The 20,655-nt window shown below is 44.0% G+C and overlaps 9 protein-coding genes across 9 annotated transcripts; 5 read left to right on the forward strand and 4 right to left on the reverse strand.

Annotated features, from left to right (window-relative positions):
• Positions 1–1,076: 1,076 nt before the first annotated feature.
• GGI43DRAFT_413937 (A4/G1 family peptidase) lies at positions 1,077–2,752 on the forward strand. The gene is made up of 3 exons (XM_083206967.1): positions 1,077–1,172; positions 1,241–2,197; positions 2,251–2,752. Exons 2-3 carry the CDS (start codon positions 1,822–1,824, stop codon positions 2,643–2,645), a joined length of 771 nt encoding a protein of 256 aa, XP_083057169.1. The 5' UTR covers positions 1,077–1,172; positions 1,241–1,821; the 3' UTR covers positions 2,646–2,752.
• On the reverse strand, positions 2,526–4,084 carry GGI43DRAFT_430122 (beta-lactamase-like protein). Its single transcript, XM_083209206.1, has 2 exons — positions 3,530–4,084; positions 2,526–3,462 (listed from the first exon to the last, which is right to left on the reverse strand). Exons 1-2 carry the CDS (start codon positions 3,881–3,883, stop codon positions 2,818–2,820), a joined length of 999 nt encoding a protein of 332 aa, XP_083057170.1. The 5' UTR covers positions 3,884–4,084; the 3' UTR covers positions 2,526–2,817.
• Positions 4,085–6,257: 2,173 nt separating this feature from the next.
• On the forward strand, positions 6,258–7,460 carry GGI43DRAFT_430128 (S-adenosyl-L-methionine-dependent methyltransferase; the record flags this gene model as incomplete). Its single annotated transcript, XM_083209207.1, has 5 exons — positions 6,258–6,303; positions 6,366–6,468; positions 6,527–6,777; positions 6,851–6,974; positions 7,046–7,460. The coding sequence occupies 5 exons, from the start codon at positions 6,258–6,260 to the stop codon at positions 7,323–7,325; spliced, it is 804 nt and encodes a 267-aa protein (XP_083057171.1). The 3' UTR covers positions 7,326–7,460.
• GGI43DRAFT_194148 (isocitrate lyase/PEP mutase family protein) lies at positions 7,447–8,577 on the reverse strand. The gene is made up of 3 exons (XM_083199983.1): positions 7,672–8,577; positions 7,521–7,609; positions 7,447–7,457 (listed from the first exon to the last, which is right to left on the reverse strand). Exon 1 carries the CDS (start codon positions 8,468–8,470, stop codon positions 7,694–7,696), a length of 777 nt encoding a protein of 258 aa, XP_083057172.1. The 5' UTR covers positions 8,471–8,577; the 3' UTR covers positions 7,447–7,457; positions 7,521–7,609; positions 7,672–7,693.
• A 934-nt stretch (positions 8,578–9,511) lies between these two features.
• Positions 9,512–13,380, forward strand: GGI43DRAFT_430130 (alpha/beta hydrolase; the record flags this gene model as incomplete). The annotated part of the gene is made up of 6 exons (XM_083209208.1): positions 9,512–9,730; positions 9,997–10,215; positions 10,278–10,396; positions 10,526–10,998; positions 12,304–12,515; positions 12,589–13,380. The coding sequence occupies 6 exons, from the start codon at positions 9,512–9,514 to the stop codon at positions 13,378–13,380; spliced, it is 2,034 nt and encodes a 677-aa protein (XP_083057173.1).
• Positions 13,381–13,679: 299 nt separating this feature from the next.
• Positions 13,680–16,068, forward strand: GGI43DRAFT_413951 (uncharacterized protein). Its single transcript, XM_083206968.1, has 5 exons — positions 13,680–14,190; positions 14,266–14,537; positions 14,612–14,683; positions 14,739–15,159; positions 15,217–16,068. The coding sequence occupies exons 1-5, from the start codon at positions 13,889–13,891 to the stop codon at positions 15,683–15,685; spliced, it is 1,536 nt and encodes a 511-aa protein (XP_083057174.1). The 5' UTR covers positions 13,680–13,888; the 3' UTR covers positions 15,686–16,068.
• Positions 16,069–16,564: 496 nt separating this feature from the next.
• Positions 16,565–17,860, forward strand: GGI43DRAFT_194197 (NAD-dependent epimerase/dehydratase family protein). The gene has a single exon (XM_083199984.1). The coding sequence runs from the start codon at positions 16,843–16,845 to the stop codon at positions 17,836–17,838; it is 996 nt and encodes a 331-aa protein (XP_083057175.1). The 5' UTR covers positions 16,565–16,842; the 3' UTR covers positions 17,839–17,860.
• Positions 17,861–18,052: 192 nt separating this feature from the next.
• Positions 18,053–18,854, reverse strand: GGI43DRAFT_413958 (ester cyclase). The gene is made up of 3 exons (XM_083206969.1): positions 18,805–18,854; positions 18,516–18,719; positions 18,053–18,447 (listed from the first exon to the last, which is right to left on the reverse strand). The coding sequence occupies exons 2-3, from the start codon at positions 18,711–18,713 to the stop codon at positions 18,094–18,096; spliced, it is 552 nt and encodes a 183-aa protein (XP_083057176.1). The 5' UTR covers positions 18,714–18,719; positions 18,805–18,854; the 3' UTR covers positions 18,053–18,093.
• Positions 18,855–19,367: 513 nt separating this feature from the next.
• On the reverse strand, positions 19,368–20,611 carry GGI43DRAFT_413959 (putative quinol monooxygenase). The gene is made up of 4 exons (XM_083206970.1): positions 20,457–20,611; positions 20,063–20,374; positions 19,862–19,986; positions 19,368–19,798 (listed from the first exon to the last, which is right to left on the reverse strand). Exons 2-4 carry the CDS (start codon positions 20,183–20,185, stop codon positions 19,657–19,659), a joined length of 390 nt encoding a protein of 129 aa, XP_083057177.1. The 5' UTR covers positions 20,186–20,374; positions 20,457–20,611; the 3' UTR covers positions 19,368–19,656.
• Between the last annotated feature and the right edge of the window lie 44 nt (positions 20,612–20,655).

The following is a 20,655-nucleotide window of genomic DNA, read 5'->3' on the forward strand; positions in this document are numbered from 1 at the left end:
GATTTATTGTTCAAATATCTCAATTCCCTCTTCGGAATATAAGTTATATATTCGAAAAGTCAGCTACATATGACACGTTGGAATTCTTTTTTGTTTGTATCAATAATATCTGTATTTCAGTAGCACAAGAGAATTATAGTATCAGCGATTGAAAGCTTTCTAATTCGTTTAAGTAGTGTTGGCACAAATAGCTGAAAAAAAAAGGAAAAATGAAAGAAAAGAAGAGGGAGACCAGAAAAAGAATGAATGAAAGAAAAATGAAATGCGGCAGGAAAAAAAAAAGTTGTTTATATATCCTTTTGAATTAGCAAATACGTAATCAGATTAGCTACGTTACGAAGCGCGGTGTATAGGATATACCTACCTACATGTGTATCTAATCTCATTAAGGACGGCGTGAGCAAATAGTTGAGTCCGTAAAAGATAGTGGTGGGGTGGTTGTAGCCGCCATCTTGAAACAGAAAGTATGAATCCCTACTCATACAACAGCGTCGCCGCGGGGTGCATCTCTACTGAGATGAAAGCATGTACTGTGATGCTTGGATGAGAAATGAATCTTGAGCTAATAATTGACGATATTACATATATAAAAAGGATCATAAAGCACAAAACTATACAAGGGTAACTGGGTGTCTTTTCTCACTAAGCGAAGATGTTATATAACGGACTCTCAACACCCATGTTGCATGCTATATTTACGGCGTAGACTGAACAGAATAGAAAGCTTTATCCATAGAAGGTGGTGGACAAGATGAAAATTGTATGCGTAGTCGAACCGAAAATAATATTCCCCACAATGTTACGTCGAATAATGATCAATAATATGTTTAACAATGATCAATACTAATAGAGTTACCTGGCTTCTTTCGTCAAGGCAAGATAAGAAACGCGGAAGTGTCCATCTTTAGTAGGTAGCTATGAAACGGAAATAATTTGTTTACTCCAATCATCTACTCAGTAACCGCTTTCCTCTTTTGGATGTGGAGAAGCCGGAACGTCGGCATAGAAATTGGACCCATTGGGAGGGACCGATACTTTTCTAATTACATTGGGAAGGTAGAAAGCGACAAGTGGTCTGTTGATATCTATTTCGATCGAGCCTAGGGGGGACAAGATCGTCAAGTTTACGTTTGTGTGAATGCTTAAACATTGGACTCCCTTTCCCTAGTCAAGTGAGAACCATAATCCACATTAAGAAAAAAAGAGATTTATAGTTAGCTGAACGTTAAATTTATTATAGCACGTATATTGTATCCATAGCTATATCGACATGCATTTTTGCGACTGTAAACTGCTAAAAACGAGCGGCGTAGTGACAGCTAATGTGTGTTTATCTACGGCATCTCGGCACATTCGCGAGATCAAGGGCCAGCTGCGATACAGCTCGCGTTACTCCTCACGCCCTTCCCCATTTGGAAGTGTGGATACATTTATGCAGCGGCTGGTTCATCGTCTGCCTATTGAACCTACATGATAGCGACTTAATCAGCTTGCTCCTATTCTCATCATGGCCGGTTTACAGCAATCTACTGGTTTAAACTGTTCTAAAAATGGCATCTGGTGTTACGACAAGTTCGGAGATGTCTTTCAAGACGGAAGGTGTTGTAGATTCCATGCAAAATGATCGAAGAATCGCTGCCTAATATCTCAAAACTTGGCAGATGCCTGGTTAGCTCAAACAAGATATGTTCTAACAACTTGGATATGCACAACTATAAGTACGACACGGCTCCCCTCTTCACATTCTTCTCCAAGGCAAGCACTTCATAACGATTTCAAACTTAAGAATAAACCCGTTTCATACTGCAACTATCCTTCAATATGAAGTTCATCACTGGAATTACCATCTCCGCGCTTCTCTGCGCTGATGCTGCATTGGCTGGCGTTGCGGCTAATCGTGGCTTTGCTCGACGCCTTGCTCGACGAGCTGGTCGCCGCTCAGCACCTTTCAAGCATGACGCTCTTCACGCGACCGTTCAATCCAACTGGGGTGGCGCCATTCTCCAGGGTTCAGGATATAGTGCCGCTTCAGCTACCGTGAACGTCCCAACAGGCGGCGGCGGTTCCAGTGCTGCAGGCACGGCATGGGTAGGAATTGACGGAGACACCTGTGATTCTGCAATTCTGCAGACTGGTATCGATTGGTATGGTGATGGTACATATGATGCTTGGTATGAGTGGTACCCTGAGTTTTCTGGTAAGCTTTCCTACGAAGTCTTGTTGAAAGAATGAATTATTGATTTTCTACAGCTGATTTCACTGGAATTGATATCTCTGCAGGAGATCAGATTGCCATGTCGGTGGTGGCCACATCTTTGACTGGTGGTTCTGCCACTCTTGAGAACTTGAGCACTGGCCAGAAAGTGACTCAAAATTTCAGCAAGGTTACTGCTGGCTCACTGTGCGAGACAAGCGCCGAATTTATTATTGAGGACTTTGAAGAGTGCAACGAAGATGGTAGCGACTGCCAATTCGTGCCTTTCGCCTCGTTCAGCCCTGCTGTCACATTCAGTTCTGCTTCAGCTACGCACAACGGCCAGACCGTCTCTCTAAGCGGTGCTGTCCTCACCGAAGTCGAAATTAACAACAAGGATGTTACTAAGTGCTCGGTTTCTGGTAGCACTCTGACTTGCTCTTATGTTTAAGGGCCATAAGCTCTGATGGATAGCAATCTTTTATAAAGCTAGGTAAATCCACGTTTTACTCTAGCTTCTATATAAACAAATATAGCGATTCCTGATTAAAATAAGAATGATACGGATGTGAATTTGATATAAATCGCTTCTATCAAGATGGCCTATTTATGTAACTGGCTGCCTACATTACACCGAATAGACCAAGTATATCATATTCTAGCCTCAAGTCCCCAACAGCTTTGAAGGCATGACTGAAGCCAAACACATCTTGGCCAGCTAGCCTATGTTCCCATTGTGGAGTTGCCAAGTTATAGCACAGTTCTGCCACTCTGGTATAGTAGAGCATGAACTCTCCCCACGCATTATTTGGGTTTGCAGCCAAGAATGGAGGAACAATCTGATTGACTCCAACTTCGGTATTATTAGTGGCACTTGCCAAAATAGCAGTATGACAGTTTGCCAATACATCTGCAATGTAATCGCGGTTATTGATAACGTCTGTCCGAACACCACTCTTTCCTTGATGACCTCCAATGTAGTGGTCAAATGGATATGTTAAAATTTGATCATGGATTGAGAGGTAATCCCGTGTAGATTGAGTTAATGCCATTCCGTAAAACGGGACCCAGCCCGGAAATACCATGTCAACGAGCATGAGAACTTTTTGTCGAGGCGCCCAGATGAATATGTTTCCAGGATCATGGATAGGGCCCAGTCCTTTCCATGAAAGCTCCAATGTTTGGTTCCCAAGGCGAACAGTGTAATCTGCGGTAAATGTAATGTCTGGGGGAGGTCGATTTGGGTCTTTGGCTGTAGCCAATTCAGTCTTTGTAAATTCGTGAGCTATTGTCGTTATGCTTTTTTTTATTGGCGAATAAGTACGCCCCTCCAACATGATCCCCATGGGAATGGGAATAAATAAGATATCTCAGCGGTGCTCTGGTAGTATTTCCAATGGCCCACCGAAGCTTGTGGCCAATTGTGGGGGGAGCATCGACGAGGATGCCTCCCTCAGTTGATGCGAGGAAGAAGCTCACGTAGCCACTTCCATCAGTGATGAGATATGCCCCATCACCAAAATATTGAACTGCGTAGCCATCCTTATTGAGTGGCAGTGGGAGGACCGCGGATGGCACTGGCTGGTAGAGCTGGGTTATACTATCCTCGACGAGACAATGGGCTGTGGTTGACGCAGTAAAGCACAACAGCATAGCCCCCCACAGGGCCATCTTGAGACGATGAGCCATATTAGCAGATTTTGGATACACTATGCCAACGACTGTCCTTTTGCTTCGTATTTTGATTTGTATAGGTGAAGGAAGGACACATCTGCCTCTTTATATAAAATTAGGACTTTGACAGCTGGCAGCCCGGTTCGCGTAACATTGCTCGAGCCGAGAGAACCGCTGAAGACTGTTTCCTTGTATTTTTACACAATGCCTCTCCACAAACTAGTGATCAGTGCTTTGTAAAAGTCTAAAATGCTACGTTTTCCGTTGACGTTGATCTAAAGAGTTGTTAGCGTGTGCTGGGCTGATTACTTGAGCGGCCTGTATGATTAGGAAACAGTGGTAGCTAGCAGCGCGTGGGCCGGGTCGCCGGAGTTGGCGGATGCCTCTGCACATTTTATTCAGGCACGTACATTGGCGCACCAACACAGCACTGAGTGAACTATGAAAGAATCCGTTTCGGTATTGCACCAAGTAATAATACGTCTACATTTTGCAGAGATGCAGAATGGGATATATATCAGAGATCAAGTGAATAACTGCAGTTGAATGTGTATTTCAAGTTGATATAATTCGCAGCTAAGTCGCTGTTCTAAAACCAAATAGCGCCATTTGGGCGAGCGCTAGTGTCCTGCAAGGGTCTAGAAGTTCACGTTGGCGATGCAATGTCGGATTATGGATGAATATCCCCGAGCTGCCAGGTAATCAATCCCTTATTTTATATAACCACTCTCCGCTGTTTGGCTTTCAAGATAATAGTAATCAGGCTGTGAGGCTTTCAATACTGCGACTCAGTATCGTAATGCAAACCTCTGAATCGTATTGATATATGTAATCGGCCTAAACAAGTTTAACACGCCATGGTGATCTCTCCATTAACGACAGTGGTAGAACCACTAATGAAGAGCCATATCCAGCATTTTGTCGCATGCAAAAGATTACTTTCTCTCTTTCAATCTTTAGAATTTTTTTTTAATTTTTTAATTTTTTTTTTTTTTGGGGGCACCATATATCCAAGTTATAAACTCAGCGCGGTAACCGAATCGCGTATATTAGCTACCATACTTATTACTACTTTATACTACTTGGCTTGCGTAGTATATATTAGATCCCCGGATGGTCTTCGATATAGGGTTAAAGAAATAAATGCTGTATTTGATCTACATTACTAGAGATTTCTTTCTTGAGATTTTTGTTTTTGATCTTCCGGCAGAAATAGAGCAGAAGCAGTGTTATGGTAGTGAGAATCACACCTTATGAGCGTGTTCCGTAATTATATCGCACAATAGTATGTAGCTACTACCTAATAGCTTCACTTAGACAGTAAATACAGCTGAGATACAAAGGTTTTGACTATGTAGAGCGCGGTTTGGAAATAACCGCTACGGGACTTAGGTTTAAAAAAAAGCTTCCAGAGTAGCCTTTTCTGTCAGTAGTGATATCATCTTCAACTGTTCTGCTGGGCACGAACTCTAAATTCGCACCGATGCACAGATCTGAACATATGGTCAATAATAAAACCTAATTTTTGGTTTTTGCAGTGGATATTAAGAAGTAGGTTACCCAGATAAGAATTCTGATGATCTGTGTGATGTGCTTGCTCAAGGAAAGATAAATTGAGAGTTGATATCAGTGGTGCTTACATGTCAGACTCATCAGACTGCTGCAGCAATAACTAATGCGGAGTTTCAATGTTCCATGAAACCTTCGTTTGAGAGCGTCTAAAGTAATCAATATTATTTCTTTTAGTGGCTTATACAACTCACACATTGACTAGTTACCTTGTATAAGCTGATGCGCAACACAGCGGCGAGACTATGGAGTATATTGAATCGCTGGAATAGCCGCATGGCAGCATGAACACTGCAGTCTTTACATGTTAGCTTTCCCAAGTTATAGTACCGAAAATTCCCTCATTATCTATTTTTATCAGGTTAAATTATCGTAACCGTTATACATCCGTAGCATTTATAGGGATAATTGTAATTGCTTTTGCCTTTGATGCTGAATGGAGCTAAGCTTTTACTACGTGTATTGCATTGGGCTTATTACAAAGGATGAAAGTGTAGGTCCACTTCAGCCAGTGAAAGTTTTCAAGGTTTTTTTAACCTGGTAGAGTCGCTGCGCTGAAATAGTAGCATCCCTTAGAGTACATTGAGGATGACTTGTTATAAATATAGCGGCCAATAAACTTTATTGAACTAAAAGATGACGGTGCTATATCTCAATTTATAAATTACGCAGCTCCCCTTCAACTTCTTCTTCCGTCTTTGTTTCTTTCTCCTTCTTTCTCTCTCCTCTTCTTTTTTATAGAATTTTATAGCAGCCGAAAAAAAAAACTGCTTTTATTGCAGTGCATTTATTTCTACAGGCAAATAGCTCCTATCTAATCATGTCTGAGATAGACGACTACGTGCTAGGAAGAGAGCACTCAGAGGGTTTGAGGTCAAATAAACACCGTTTACATTTCTGAGTGCTGTGCTAATTCGTATCAGACTAGAAACTCAGCATCTCCTTTTCAATATCCACAATGGGTACACAATCGATCCTGAGATTCCAATTACTCCCGATACTAAGATTGCCGACATGGGTACAGGGACTGGGTGAGTGCTTTTTATGGCAACCATCCAGAACATCTAGACCTAGCTTACAATATCCTAGTATATGGCTGCTTGATGTAGCTGAGCAGGTTCCTTCAACAGTACAGCTAGACGGCTTCGACATATCAGACAAACAGTTTCCCCATAAAGCCAATAGGCCCGACAACATGAATTTCCGGGCCCTCGATGCTTTTTCTCAAGTGCCCGATGATTTGATGGGAAAATATGACATAGTTCATCTGAGACTTTGGTGCTGCATAGTAAAAGACAGCAATACGGCTGCCCTTATTCAGCACGCTACAGAGCTATTGAGTAGGTTTTCACCTTGAGCACGGTTCCACTTGTCGTAAGATGAAGAGTTAACTCTGAGTTTACAAATATATAGAACCAGGGGGCTACTTGCAATGGGATGATGCAGACCTTGGTAAGATGTATATCAGAGGCCCTGAAGCTGAAGCGCTTAATGCCCTTGATCGTAAAGTCCGGTCAATCTTGCATTTTGACTTCGCGTAAGTCCACAATGCTGAGCGAATTACATTCGCAATGCTTGTTATCTATGCTAATTTATAAGTATGTGTAGGTGGATACAAGACCTTCCAAATCGCTTAAAAGAGGCTGGTTTGAAAGTTTTGAAGTTCAAGACGGAACCATTTTCCAAAACTTGCATACCAATCGTTACTAGGACATCACTAATGGCTCATTTTACGGGTATGAAAGCCGTTTATAAATTTGGTATCGCATCTCTACCTCCTCGCGATGAGGCTGAGGCTGCATTGACTGCATTGATCGAAGCACTTAAGCAAGGTGCCATGTACCACTGGACACCAGTTACTCTATTAGCCCGAAAACCAGTTGTATGAAAATTCAAGCCATAAAGAAATTTAGATACATTTATACCCAAACCGTCCTGTGTATTGGTCATGCACCTTCTATACTACGCCCAGGGTTTTATGTTCGAGGGTAGAAATTAATCTCATTGCAAGAGAGTCAGCCTGTTGCGAGGGATCAGCCCTTAATATTTCCCGCTGTTAAAATTACAAAAGTTGAAAACAGACCTCAAGCTGCAATCACCATAAATAAGAGATTACGACAACTATCCGGAAACAAAAGTCTTGTTTTCTAGTCTTGGGTTCATCACATATATCTAATTCCCATAAGTATAATCTTCAAATAGCTAATACATCTTTTTGTTTTATTTGTCCATACGTTTCTTCAATTATAGATCAACCTATGAGGCAGATGTCAAGATCTTTTCCGCCTCCTTCGCATATACATCCATAGCAATGAACTGAAGAGTAGGTCCAATGCTGATTCTAGAGACGCCAATTTGTGATAATTGAGCTGCATTGAGCGCGTCTGGAGACAATTTCATTGAAACGTTGAGTCGTCCATCGAATTCCTTCACCATGGTGGCCACTTCATCATGGCTCACACCCCGCTTCGAGCCACCCCATACGAATACACTAGTAGCACCGGCCGCGAGGTAAGCCTTACCCCGTTCAATTACCTCGCTAAGCTGGCCACCGTGAACCAGGACATCGCAGCGGGCGTTGACGACGAAGTCTTTGACGCCAAGATCGGCCGCAACCTTCAAAGTCCGCCTGACACGCTCCACGGCCTGGTCGAGGGGGTAAAATTTGTGAGTCTCCATACTAACATCCTCCAGGTTGACTCCGTGAACACCGCCCTTGACGAGCGTTGAAATCACTTCTTCAAGCTGCTCTCCATAGGCGTCTTGGATATCGACCGTCAACGGCTTCTTGAACTCGGCGGCAACTTTGGCGATGGGCAGGACCGCGCGAAGATTTGTCTGCGCGTCCATATCATCGTCCTCTGTCCCATTGGCTCGAGCCACAGCGTAGCTTGCAGTCGCCAATGCTTTGCAGCTTGGGAGGGCTGCTACAGCGCGCGCAGATAAGATGTCATACACATTGGTAAGGATGAGGGGTTTGCCAGGAATGTGCAGCGACTTAAGAGTCGTAGCCAGGGCATTTGAGGCGGCCATTGTCGATGTAGCTGTGTATAGTGTGTCGAGTTGAAATGCTTCAGTCGTTGTGCAGAAGGAAGTGAGAAGGGTCTATCGTTGCTTGATGGCTGTTTATCTTGATGTACAGAGCGTAGATAACTCGAGCAGTACGCCTATTATTTATACCCAATAGTCGCCAAAGAGGAGGCGTTAGGAAATTTGCTCGATAACGTCTTTAGTCGCGGGTGGTAGTATGTTGAAACGCATGTTCATGTTGGTAATACACTTGGAAGTGACGTCAGACGCGGGCACATATGGACGCATACGGGCACAGACGGGCACATACTAGTTCCTGCTCCTCAATTGAGGGGCTCCGACACACTCAAACTGGAAACATCTCGAGCAACAGCTCGCAGAACAAGAGCAACGAGCAAAGCAGGACAGTTTGGGGCGGATTGGCTGCGCGGGATCGGCTCCACAACTGACAGACTTCACGGTAGCTTGGATCAACCGTTAATTGCGAGCTATCGCACCCGCCGCCGACGGCATGTTATATCGCAGGCAGCTTTTTCCTATTACGGCGACGAGCCCCGGGATTTAGATTCCTAATCCGTTATCCTCTTTGGGTGAATCAGTGGGGAGCTTTATAAATATTGTAGAAGGCCCAAATCACGTGAAAACCTTAAAACGCTACATGATCCCTCAAGGTTACAGCCCAGTCAAGAGGGACCAGTCGCTTATGGTGTCAGCCGCTTCCCGCATCTTCTCGCTATATTGCGTTGTTGGTTGCAGAATGTAATTAAAACAGTACTACCATAATGCCACCTCGCAGAACTCGGCTGGCCGATCTGCTCGGTGCGGGCACCAGATACTGGCTAGCACAAATGGTTCTGCTATTAGCGTATTTCTATTATTATGCCCTTGTGATGGGCTTGCTGCCCCTTCATGGAGCTCTATCGCAAACAAATCTCAGAAATTTAATTTCATTCTGGGAATTTATACTCTGTGAAAGTCAACAAAACTGCTCTCGAGGGTAAATCTGGTTCACAATCTTTCTTTAGTTTGTACCCTGCACATGCCATGTCACATCACCACGAGCTCGCGACTTATGCCAACTCTGATAAACATTCTCAGCACCGATTAGCATTGTCTTCAGAGGACAAATTCCACTTTATTGCCGTTCTGGACGCTGAAAACCCCGTCAATGCGGAGAACAAACGTCTCGCCCGCGCTCATGCTGCGAAGCACTCGTTCCAGCTTAAGCGGCAATCTCTTCACCGGCACCAGCAGAATTTCCTGGTTGCAACGCAAAACAATTATCCTTCATAAACGAAAAGACGACCGCCTCAAATGGTTCCAAGTCCATTATTGGCAATCGGATTAAGCGCCTCAGACTCCCTCAAATCTTTGGCAGTTGACTCGGCAAAATTGCAATTTCTGTTAAGTCATGGTAAATACGCAGAGTGGCGTTAGTTGGCCTAAATAGTGATGATAATATTTGTATAGAAGCCGCACGCTTCGCCGTTGAACCGGTGTTCAGGGTTGCAAGCAGACCCCTTTATCAGAGCTTTAGCTCGGTTTTCTGTACGGACTTTGACGATCCCGCGCTCTTCAATGCCTTGCTGCTAGCGCTACAATTTGCTGTCAATAATGAGAAGTTTGATACCGAGTGTCTCAAACAAAAAAGCCAGACAATTACGTTGATAAACAAAAAACTTAACAATACTCCTGAAGCTCTCACCAATTCCACTATCGGTGCCATTCTTCTGCTTCTAGGCGTTGAGGTTTGTTTTCGACGATTTCAGTCAACTTGAATGGTGCAAGAGCTAACCGAGCATTGGGCTAGTTGCGCCTTGGTTCACAATCTCAGGTTCAGATACACTTGAACGGAATATCTCAACTTCTAAAGCTATGCAGAGAGTATGGCGTCAATCTTTCAGACGGGATTAAGCGCTCTATCTTTTGGTACGTTGATTAATATTCAGTTTGAGGCCTCGCATACTTATTTTACCCTCCAGGCAGGATTTGAATGCTTCCATCATCACAGGGTCTAAGAGAATTATGAGCCACCCACCATGCTTTTTTTCTGGATAGCCAGTGGCAAGTTCCGGCTTGGTCTGGCCCCACTCCTGCAATTCCCAAAGCATTCAAACCAATATTGAATAGTCTTGGAAATGAATTCCCTGATATTCTTCGAGAGATCTGCACGCTGCAGAACATGAGAGATTCTTTAGGCTTGAGCCGTAGTATCAATGTGCTAAGTATCGACAGCCGCCAAGCTCTGATAGAATATCGATTATACGATTGCAGAACAAGGATAACTCGATCCGACTATCTTCTGGGGTGCTGCATTGATGCTGCTTATTTGTGCACCTACATGATGTTCTCCGAGATATGGGGAGGAGATCACATACCATCGCACTTTGCATCCGAGCTCTTGTTAAAATTACAACAAACAGAAAACTCAGGAGTCTTTGCTGGACACGAGGAACTTCTTTCATGGATGATTGTTATTGGCGGAGCATTCACCGCTTATAATCTGAAACGGGCGTACGCCGTATTACTGAGTAAGACTTATCTCAGCCGGCTGGAGCAATTTCATATGCCTTGGCCAGAGCTGGAACCGCATTTGGAAAAGTGTATTTGGTCAGCTGAAGCCTTCCGAGAACCTTGTAGCTGGTTCTGGGGAGAAGGCAATTTCTCTTAAGACGTCTCTTGTGAGAAGGGAAATTCATCTGGATGATATTAGCTTGCTTCACAGCTGATAGTTATTTACTATCTGTGTAGCAATTAGTATATATTTGAGCGATAGAGATACCCTTGTAGGAATAATAAAGCTGGCGAGACAAATGGCGATAATACTTATTCTGTATATCTTTACGATACATCTATTAGAAGGCAAATATGGACATCGCATAGCAAACCCGAGGTATATATATAAGAGAATCGGACCTATTTCAGATTTGTCTTCGTGTTCCACGGCTCGAAGACAAATCTATAGTATTAATGTATAGTATTCACAATGCACTGGCTAAAATACGCGAAACATAAACTACGATTACATCTGTTAATGTCTCGTCCTTGCGGTGTGAACAAGTTCCGCTTCGTAGACATGTACTCAAAGTAGTTTGAACGCATCCCTCATACGATATCTTGGTCTGAACACACCTCTTCAGATGCTCTTTACGCTGGTGTAATTTGCAAGTTGACAGAATTTACCGCTGAACACTATATATCAAAACTACCTTGCAAATTCCAAGTATCCAGGTATTCCATAGCGGCACACGCTAAATGGAGCAAAATGCAATTATTCTACGCTTGCATTAAAGCGCGATAATGGAATCTAGGCGAAACGTGGGACATTTTATTCCTAATCTAAAGTGCAGTGTAGCCACTATTACATTGCATCATGTTCGGGAGAGCTTCAAGGCATTTCTTACGGCGTAGAAGCCGAATGGATTACAAGTCTTTCGCAGAAACTCTTATTGAGTTTGTGCAGTAGATACTCCGAGCAGTGTCTGAAGAGGGCTTCGGATTTGTAACGACCTGTGTTAATAAGCCACATTTTAGTAACTGCAGCCTCTGAATATCCACTAGGCCCCGGATTCATGGTAGTCAGCTCGATGTATGCGCTGCTAATCAATAAAGCAGCGATATGTGTAATTTGAGTTATTATTGCGTTATCTTAATTTACTCGATGCTTAAACATTTTACCCAAAATGATGCAATGCAATGAATATAGAGTTTGCGACGAGACTAGGCTTGTGTAGTCGCCCTCCTTTACATGACATGCACTGGTGTACTCTCTGCTGTCGCCAAGAGTATATCCAGCTAACATGGATATAATGCCGTGGTCCTTTCTCATAGTTTAGATTTCCAAGAACAGAAACAGCAGCTCCTCCTGAACATAAAACAGTACAACAGCAGCAACACTATGGCATATCACATTGTCCTGAGAGCGATAAAGATGACTTCATCAAAACGTGTAGAGTTCTTTACAGTCGATGGGGTAACTTTAAGGGGAGATTTGTATATGCCAAAGACTGGAGCTAAGGACATACCTATTGTGGTGATGACACAGGGAGTTAGTTCCTCGAGAGACTATTCCTCGTTGTTGTCTGAGCCCTCCTAATATCTCGCAGTTAACCTTGTTAAAGGAACACTACCTGCCTGATTTTGCCAGCCGTTTCCAGGCAGCAGGCTACGCAGTTCTGATATATGACCACCGTGGATGGGGATCCAGCGAAGGACAGCCTAGAAATGCCGTAAATCCAATGCAACAGGCTGAGGATTATCACGATGCCATCATATTTGCTCGCACTATACCGGGAATCGATAAAGATCGTGTTGCCATGTGGGGGATTGGGCATTCGGGAGGTGCATCTATGATATCAGCGGGTAATGACGATTATGTCAAAGCAGTCATACTGGTAATGCCTCTTACATCAGGCGCACGAGACGCCGCAGGATTCCCACCAGAGTTAATCAAACGCAGCGTCGAAGAGCGCCTTGAGAGAACGCAAAATCCTAACCTAGGAGAAACCTATGTACAGGTCTGGGATAATTCACTGGAACAAGCTTCTGGTGATCGTGGACAGGTCATCTTGCACTCCCCCCCTGCATACGAATTCATTTCAGGTGGAGTGAAACGCTCCGACGCTGCTGGTACTCCCTGGGAAAATAAAATTGCACTGCGGAGCTTGTACGATATCGGCAGAGTTGAACCTCAAGATTATATCCGCAGGATTAGTCCTCGTCCATTGCTCTACCTAGCAGCAGTGGAAGACGTTCTGACTGGGCCCCTTGAAGCGCACAAGAAGGTTTTTGATCAAGCAGGGGAACCAAAACGGTTTGTTACGCTGAATAATCACCACGTCGCAAACTACTTTGGGAGCAGTTTCGAGAAAAATATCACAGCACAGCTTCAATTTCTTGAGGGATATTTGTAAATGGTCTAAATAGCCAATGTATACCTTGAATTTCTGCGATGCCCCGTACTGTCATCAACGAACGACCAGTTCGCCGCTTAAGCTTTTGTCTAACCAATTTAGAGTAGAGAAAAGAAGTGCTTGCATGAAGCGGTGCACCAGATCGGCCAACTAGTTTACCAAAGCCGCCCACTTCGCTATTCGGACGAAATAGTTGTTAGGCACGAAGATAGGTGGCGCGCTCCCTAACACCACTCGGGGTAATTTTCTCCCCCCCTCCCCTCCCTTTCCTTTAGCACCAGCTACATGGGCTTCGGAGCGTTTTACTATTAAAGTACCACCAAATTTAGAAAATTTTCTCCACTAGGAATTCGGCTTAGCTCACGTGCAATTGACGCCGACTTATCTATAGCAATCATACACCCGCGAGGGCCGTGCGCGCGTACTAGACGTTTTGAGCGCCAGAGTCAGTGCAGCGTCTTAAACATCCATCACAATATTATAACAGTTGAACACTTTTGTTCTTGAAATGCTAGAGACCGCATTTATGGAAAATTCAGGTAAAGGGAAGGCAATGGAGAGTAGGAGCAGCGAGAAGAAGGGGACGCGTGAACGTAGGGAGACTATTCCTGAGAGGCGACTTCGCGTGATGGGTACAACCTCAATAAGGTTCCCACAGCCTTCAAAACAGATGAAACGGCAACTACGAGCATCACGCAGTGCTACTTCATCTGCCCTTGACTGGAACCCGGGTCAGAACCCAGCTGCAGAAGCTGAGCCTAATAAAGTTGAACCTAATAAAAGAAGACGCCAAGTCCTTCAGGCCCAGCGGTAAGTAACATTCCCCCTTCCGTCCGCAACCTTATTCCCTTAGATATATTGTATGGACATGCTAATTCACTATAGTGCACATCGACAGAGAACCATGGATTACATTGACGAACTCGAAGCTGAGATATTCCGACTAAGAGCCACAGCTACGACAGCATCCAGCGGGATGCACACTCAGAACAGCCCACAGCCGCATACCGTTTTGAAAACAATAATCAATAGTGTCAATGTCAATATCCTGGTTCAGAGTTTCAACGGTCAGATTGCACCTGGAATATTCACCAGCATCTATCCCGGAGCTACAGATCCCTGCATCATGGGGGGTGCCTTAGAAGGTGATGTTTTCTGTGGGTATTCATCAATCGTGGGGTAGGAGACAGTTACAAAACAATTACTAACTTGGATTTTTTCCAACATGGAGCCTCTACCTCAGGCTTAGTACCCCAAAGTTTAGAACTTTTTGATCCTTTGACAAGGCTACTCTTCTTCAACTGTGCGTATTGTCCTTTAGCATCGACCTGTGACTGCTGTCCTGACACATAGAATAGTCTCGGAAAACATTGCACCAACCCTTGTCGCCGTAGATGGCGTCTCGAATGGCTACAGAACCCTTCTACTCCCGCTCGCCTGCTCAGACGATCTTGTTCGTTCCGCTACTCTAGCAGCTTCAGCAAATCAACTGCGATTTCAGCGACCCAAACTTGCGCCCTTGGCGTCAAAATTTCAGTCAGCCGCTATTGAAAAGCTCTCAGTCTTTTCTAGAGCAGGATCTGCAAACGGCTCTAAAAGAAGCGCAATCCTAGCAACCATAGTTCTTCTTATGATCACAGATATGATGAACGGAGGCCACCAATTTCATCTACTTCTCAACATGGCCAAGTCCTGGGTAGAGGCAATGAAGCATGATGATCTTCCAGCAGGAAGCTCCCGGTCAGGGCCAGAACAATTCCTTCTCAACCAGCTTGACGTGTAAGGGCCCTCTCCTGCAGCATATTTATTTCCCCTGTAACTAATTCAAATGGGCAGGATACAACTATATGCAGAACCACTGCTTAAAGAGCAATACACAATCTTGGCACAGTATGATCCTGATGACCGCACGTTCAAGGACAGGATCATCTGTATCTTCAAATCGTTGGAAGAAGCTATCAAGCAAGCTTGCAATATCTATTCCTATCACATCCTTCATGATAGCCCTCCACCAAATATTGAAGAGATTCTAGATAACCTTAAAACAACTGCAGAGGAAATACCCGCTTACGCGCCGGGTGAAAATGCACTGGCTTGGGTGTATTTTATCGCAGCCGCTGAGAGCAGTGTCCCTGCGAAGCGCACTTTTTTCTCCAAAAGGCTAATGGGCATCTTTGAGCGTGGAAATTTTAACAATACTACTACTGCGTTTGTCATGCTCTATCACATTTGGAATTGCCAGGAGGCGGGCGATAGCTGGACAAGAACGCTGAAAGACACACCTTCTGTACTGGTCTTGAAATGAGAAGATCTACCATTCTGCCTACCAACAGTGTTTTGGTCGGCCAATTACGAGTTTCGACAAGCGTGTGATTGGGTATGTAGGATAACTGCGGAAGATAGATGTGGCCTAACAGCCCTACGAAAGACACTAATTACGCCACCCACGCTTACATTCAAACCAGAGCAAATAGTCTTTACGCTTGGGATAGCGAGCAGTATCGTCGCAATGGAAACTGGGGGTCGCTATACAAGTGGCTTTTGCGGCCAAATAGTTGCTGCGTCTATTTAACAGGTATATAACGACGTCAGGACAGATCAGTTTTGCGCTGTACTTCATAGCGGCATCCAGACAACGAGGCAAATGAAGAGCAGACCTACTGACTTACTCAATTAATTAATTTTCAGTTACTCCGTAGTCAGTTAGTAAACAATTAACCTCTTACTATTCACTACCCTGTGCCATCTATTGTCTAAAGGAAGCTCGCTTGGCAAAAATGCGCGAGGGCTCGCCAGTGTACTCAGTTTCCCCGCTAACACGAGTTGCACTCCTTAGTAGCAAAGAGGAGCCGTTATAGCAGAAATGGCTCAACTGGTACTCTGTAATGTACAAACTGAAAAGGTGCTCGCTGCGTGCTGACTCAGTCGTTCATTTATTAGTAGTACTACTTTCAATCAGAATATCGCTTAGTGGCGCGACCGACCGAACGCACCGGCGTTTAAGACTTGACCTAAAAAAGCCGATTGATTCATCATCAGTTTAGAGCTTAGTCGTCGCTGCTGGCGCGGAAATAGCCGCCCAGCGATATTGCCATGTCCTCCTCAGTGCTGTGCCGTCATTGCGGAGACTCCGTCGCCCGGCTGGACCATTTCGGACTAACAGCTGCAACACGGCTGGGCGAGATTACACATAGTCGATAGGTTTTTTTTTAATTTAGATTTTGAAGTTTTCTAGAATCTCTGATGATGTCAAATTTAAAAGTTAATGAGTCAACTGCTGTACTACAGTTTCTTGTAAACCGTAGAGGACGGATATAAATATGCTCGCGAGGGCTAATCCAAGAGACAAATAATCAATCTCACTCATCAAAGAAACACTAAACTCGACAAGAACATCCGCCATTGGCAGCGTACAAACGAAAATTAATTTCATTTTCATCACAGCAAAGAAAATAACTCACTATGCCTAACGTACTTGTTTTTGGACCGACTGGATTCGTTGGCTCCGCTCTCAGTCAGCAGCTCATCCGTAGCGGCGATCATTATGTCTACGGCGCGTCTCAAAGCGATGAGGAAGGATTCCGTATGGCCACTGACGAGATCATCCCTATCAAGGGGAACTGGGAATCTCCCGAATCAGTATTCGATCTCATCGTCTCCAGCAAGATTGATGTGATTGTGGACACCACCAGTTATAACGATAAGACAACAAAGTCGAAGCTCCTCAGCACTATTGTCGGCGCTGAGAAACTTAGACAGCAGCAACTATCCCAAAAACGTGTAACTCAGCCAAAGCTGGGATTTGTTACTGTCAGTGGAATATGGACTCAGGGATCGACTGAAGACCCTTTCGGTAGCTTCAAGCAGATGGCTCCGGAGGCGAAGGCGGTTCAGCCTGAAGAAGGTCTCATCGAGGCCAAGGCTCTCTACGAGCAAGAAGTCTTGGACGCTAGGGCTACCCTCGACGTAGCTATTATCCAGCCATCGTTCATCTGGGCTCGAGGAGGCTCGGCCTGGACTCGAATTCTGGGACCTCTTGTCGAGGCTGCTCGAACTGGAAGTACCGATACTATCAAAATTGCTGTTGATCCAGCAGATCAAATCTACTGCTTTACAAACATCGACGATGTCGCTACAGCACTTGAGCTGGCCATTAACAAGCTGCAATTGATTAATGGGAACAGCGTGCATCCTGTCTTCGAGCTTGTTGGAGACCAGTTCCCCATAGGCGTGTTGTGCGAGCGCGACGGATTCTACTTTGGATGCAAGGGCAAGGTGGAACTGGTTAAGCCTGAGAAGAAGGGCTTCCTAGATACTATTGGTGGATTACATAACGCCAACAGAACCAGGGCGGAGCAAATTCTAGGATGGCATCCCAAGAAACAATATTTCCTGAGAGACACATTCATCTACGCAAGTTCGTTTATGGCTGCCTTGGCTCTGGCGAAGATGAAGTAATTGGCAAAAGCGGAAAGCGGACTTGAGAATATATTAAAATAATTGAATCAATTAGTAAAAATCATCCTATGTGAAGTTCATTTAAACCCAAAAAAAAAAAAAAAAGCGTCTTGGCTCTCATTCATAATACTTGCGTAGCTTGACAGACACTATCTAGAGAACTTTGAGCTCGATAAGTCTTGCTCTCTTGATAAAAACTCTGATCCTTGGCAAATGTGGTCAATAGAGTTTGCATATATATACTGCCTTGCTAACTTAGCCGCTACCTTTGTCTGCCAGTTTGCCTAAGCTACTCTCACCCTGCTCGCTAGATTTATATGCTCCGCTTGCGGGATTTGGAGGATCAATAATTCCCAGTTGTTGCAAAGCAGTCAGAGCGCCTTCTTCCCCCAACTCTTCCGTAATTTTACCTTCCTTAACTGTGAAAATTGTAGTGCCGGAAAAGTGAATCAACTTTCCAGTGTTCGGTGTCGTAAGCTGGCCTGCCGGTAGATCGTTAAAGGCGACGCCAGTATGCTTACCGCCGCCAATCCAGCGCGTCACAACGTAGTCTTTTTCAGCTATCATGGGAATTGGCCCATATGGTCGGAATGTGACGTTAGGAAAAGCCTTACCGTGGCCGAGTGGGGATTTGTTAGCCATGCGAAGTTGAGCTTCTGGTACCTGGAACGGTTTACCTCTTTGAACTCAAGCAGCATCCTTTTCACCTCGGCCTTTCCTTCACGGCGACCATGCATAGGGTAATTGGAAACAAAATCATCTGAGCAAAGCTCATCGACGATATTTTCGTTGCATTTCCCCCAGAACTCTTCAGAATATCTAGCGACAATTTGCTTATTTCTCTCTTGAACGGTTAACTCATCCGAAGAAGACATGTTTTCCTTAGGTAAAGTTATTTTTAAACCAGTATAGAGTTATATATATAGCATTGTCTTAATATATATGTTAGAAAACGTGCTCGCTTACCTATTTAAAAGTGTAGGCTTGAAGAGGCTGCCTAAATTGTATGGCGAAATGAACGTCAAGATTTGGGCTCTGACTACACTACGCGTCATACAACCACGAATACTAGTACCGCTTTGATCTTGTAACCCCACATTCCTTCGCGGGTGTTCCAATATTTCTTAGTCATACGCGTCCATATAGAGTGGCGTTTTGGTTATTTTGAGTTTAGCAGTCCCGCTTATGAAGGTCGCGAAGAGCGAGGAAGCTTAGGAGCAGGATAGAAAACAGGGCTGTACATTAGTAACTATTTTAGTTATGTACTATATATGAATTTATTAGTAACGAAACTAGTTTTGTTTTCGCCTTCAGTTTTCGTTTAGTTTGAAGAGAAAGCAGAAATTATAATATAGCAAGTTATAAAATACAATAAAATAGTAATAGTAATAAAATAACAGAATATATATAAGTCATTAGATAAACGCTAAATTATTATCTAAAAACTGCTTACTAATTTTACAACCCTGATAGAAATTAAGGCATGGGAACATATCCTTCTCCCATCGATCTACAGAGTACACTAACTTGGGGAAGAGAGTTTCGGGAGCTTTTGTTACACTCAGATGTATATTATATTGTGTAAGAACTAGGGTTCTAACTACTGTAGGTATCTAGTACATGACTTAGATAGTGATATCCACTAGGCACCCTGTCTCATGACCTGATTGCATTGTGGAAATCTAGCAGCTTTCGCGGAAATCATGAGAGGTGCTTGAAAGTTGTTAAGGAGATCAGCAGTTGTCTGCTGGTTATTTTCTGTGACCTTCGACAGACCCTGTACTTGAGAATGGAACTCCCCACAGTGACTTTCTTTTCCTAAATTGCGAATCCGCTGACCGGCTTCACAACATGCACCAAAACAGGTTTAGCATGGAGATCTTCAGCAGCCGTAATTCTGTTAAAATCTTTGAGGCTTTCTCCTTGCTGATGGAGCCGCAGCGCTTCGATGTTCTTGAATCTAATCGCGCCTTCTTGTTAGCCAAGTTTGCTTGTAAACAGAGCTACACAACACTAGGCTTACTTTTCAATAGTGAAGATCTCTTCATTACCGGTTTCAGGGTTTATATCAACAAATAGTTGGAATTGAACTGTTCCAGGCTCTTTATCTGCGCCGTCCTTAATGATTGGTTGGTAGAGCTCAATAATCTAGGATCCTATTAGTATATACTACCCTGTACTACTATGTGTGCTAGCATTTAGCAGCATTAGACCTCGGCCTTACTCTCTCAGTTTTCCCTGGCTTTGGGTACACTGTTGCTAGGATGATGCGAGTCAAGTCTTCATTCCTCTTGCCGTCAGTTCCGAGCGACAGCTTAGCAAAACGTTCTTCCACGCTTGTAGCCATCTTTACGATAATAGATGTGATATTGGAATGTATGGCGATAAGAAAAAGATATTAAAAATTTTAACTCTTTTGACAACAGAGCTTCCATTCCAATCCGCTATCATCAATTTACAGACTGTGCGGCTGGTATATTGTTGAACAATCCAAGCCCGCGAGGTGTTAAATATTCCAAGGACTGCGTATCATTACCTGATGTAGACTTAGCAGAAGTAAAAAGTTTATCGCCGTTTTTACAAACTGGGAGAAATGCTCCGCGGGAAGCCGTACGTACTGACCGTGAAGCTCGCGCTTACTTCGCGCTTGGCTTTTCACATCTCTTCACGTCCTTCAAAAACAGGCTAGTAGCAGGGCGAAAAGATTACGTCGACAGAATTCATAGCATGGTATACCCACTCCGCCGATAGTGCTTAAAAAAAGAAAAAAAAAAAAAAAAAAAGCTGGTGTATCTTCGGCGCAGAGCTTTGTTACAC

Source organism: Trichoderma evansii, assembly GCF_050947405.1.
Source record: "Trichoderma evansii strain SZMC 28006 chromosome Unknown GGI43scaffold_22, whole genome shotgun sequence".
Classification (NCBI taxonomy): Eukaryota; Fungi; Ascomycota; class Sordariomycetes; order Hypocreales; family Hypocreaceae; genus Trichoderma; species Trichoderma evansii.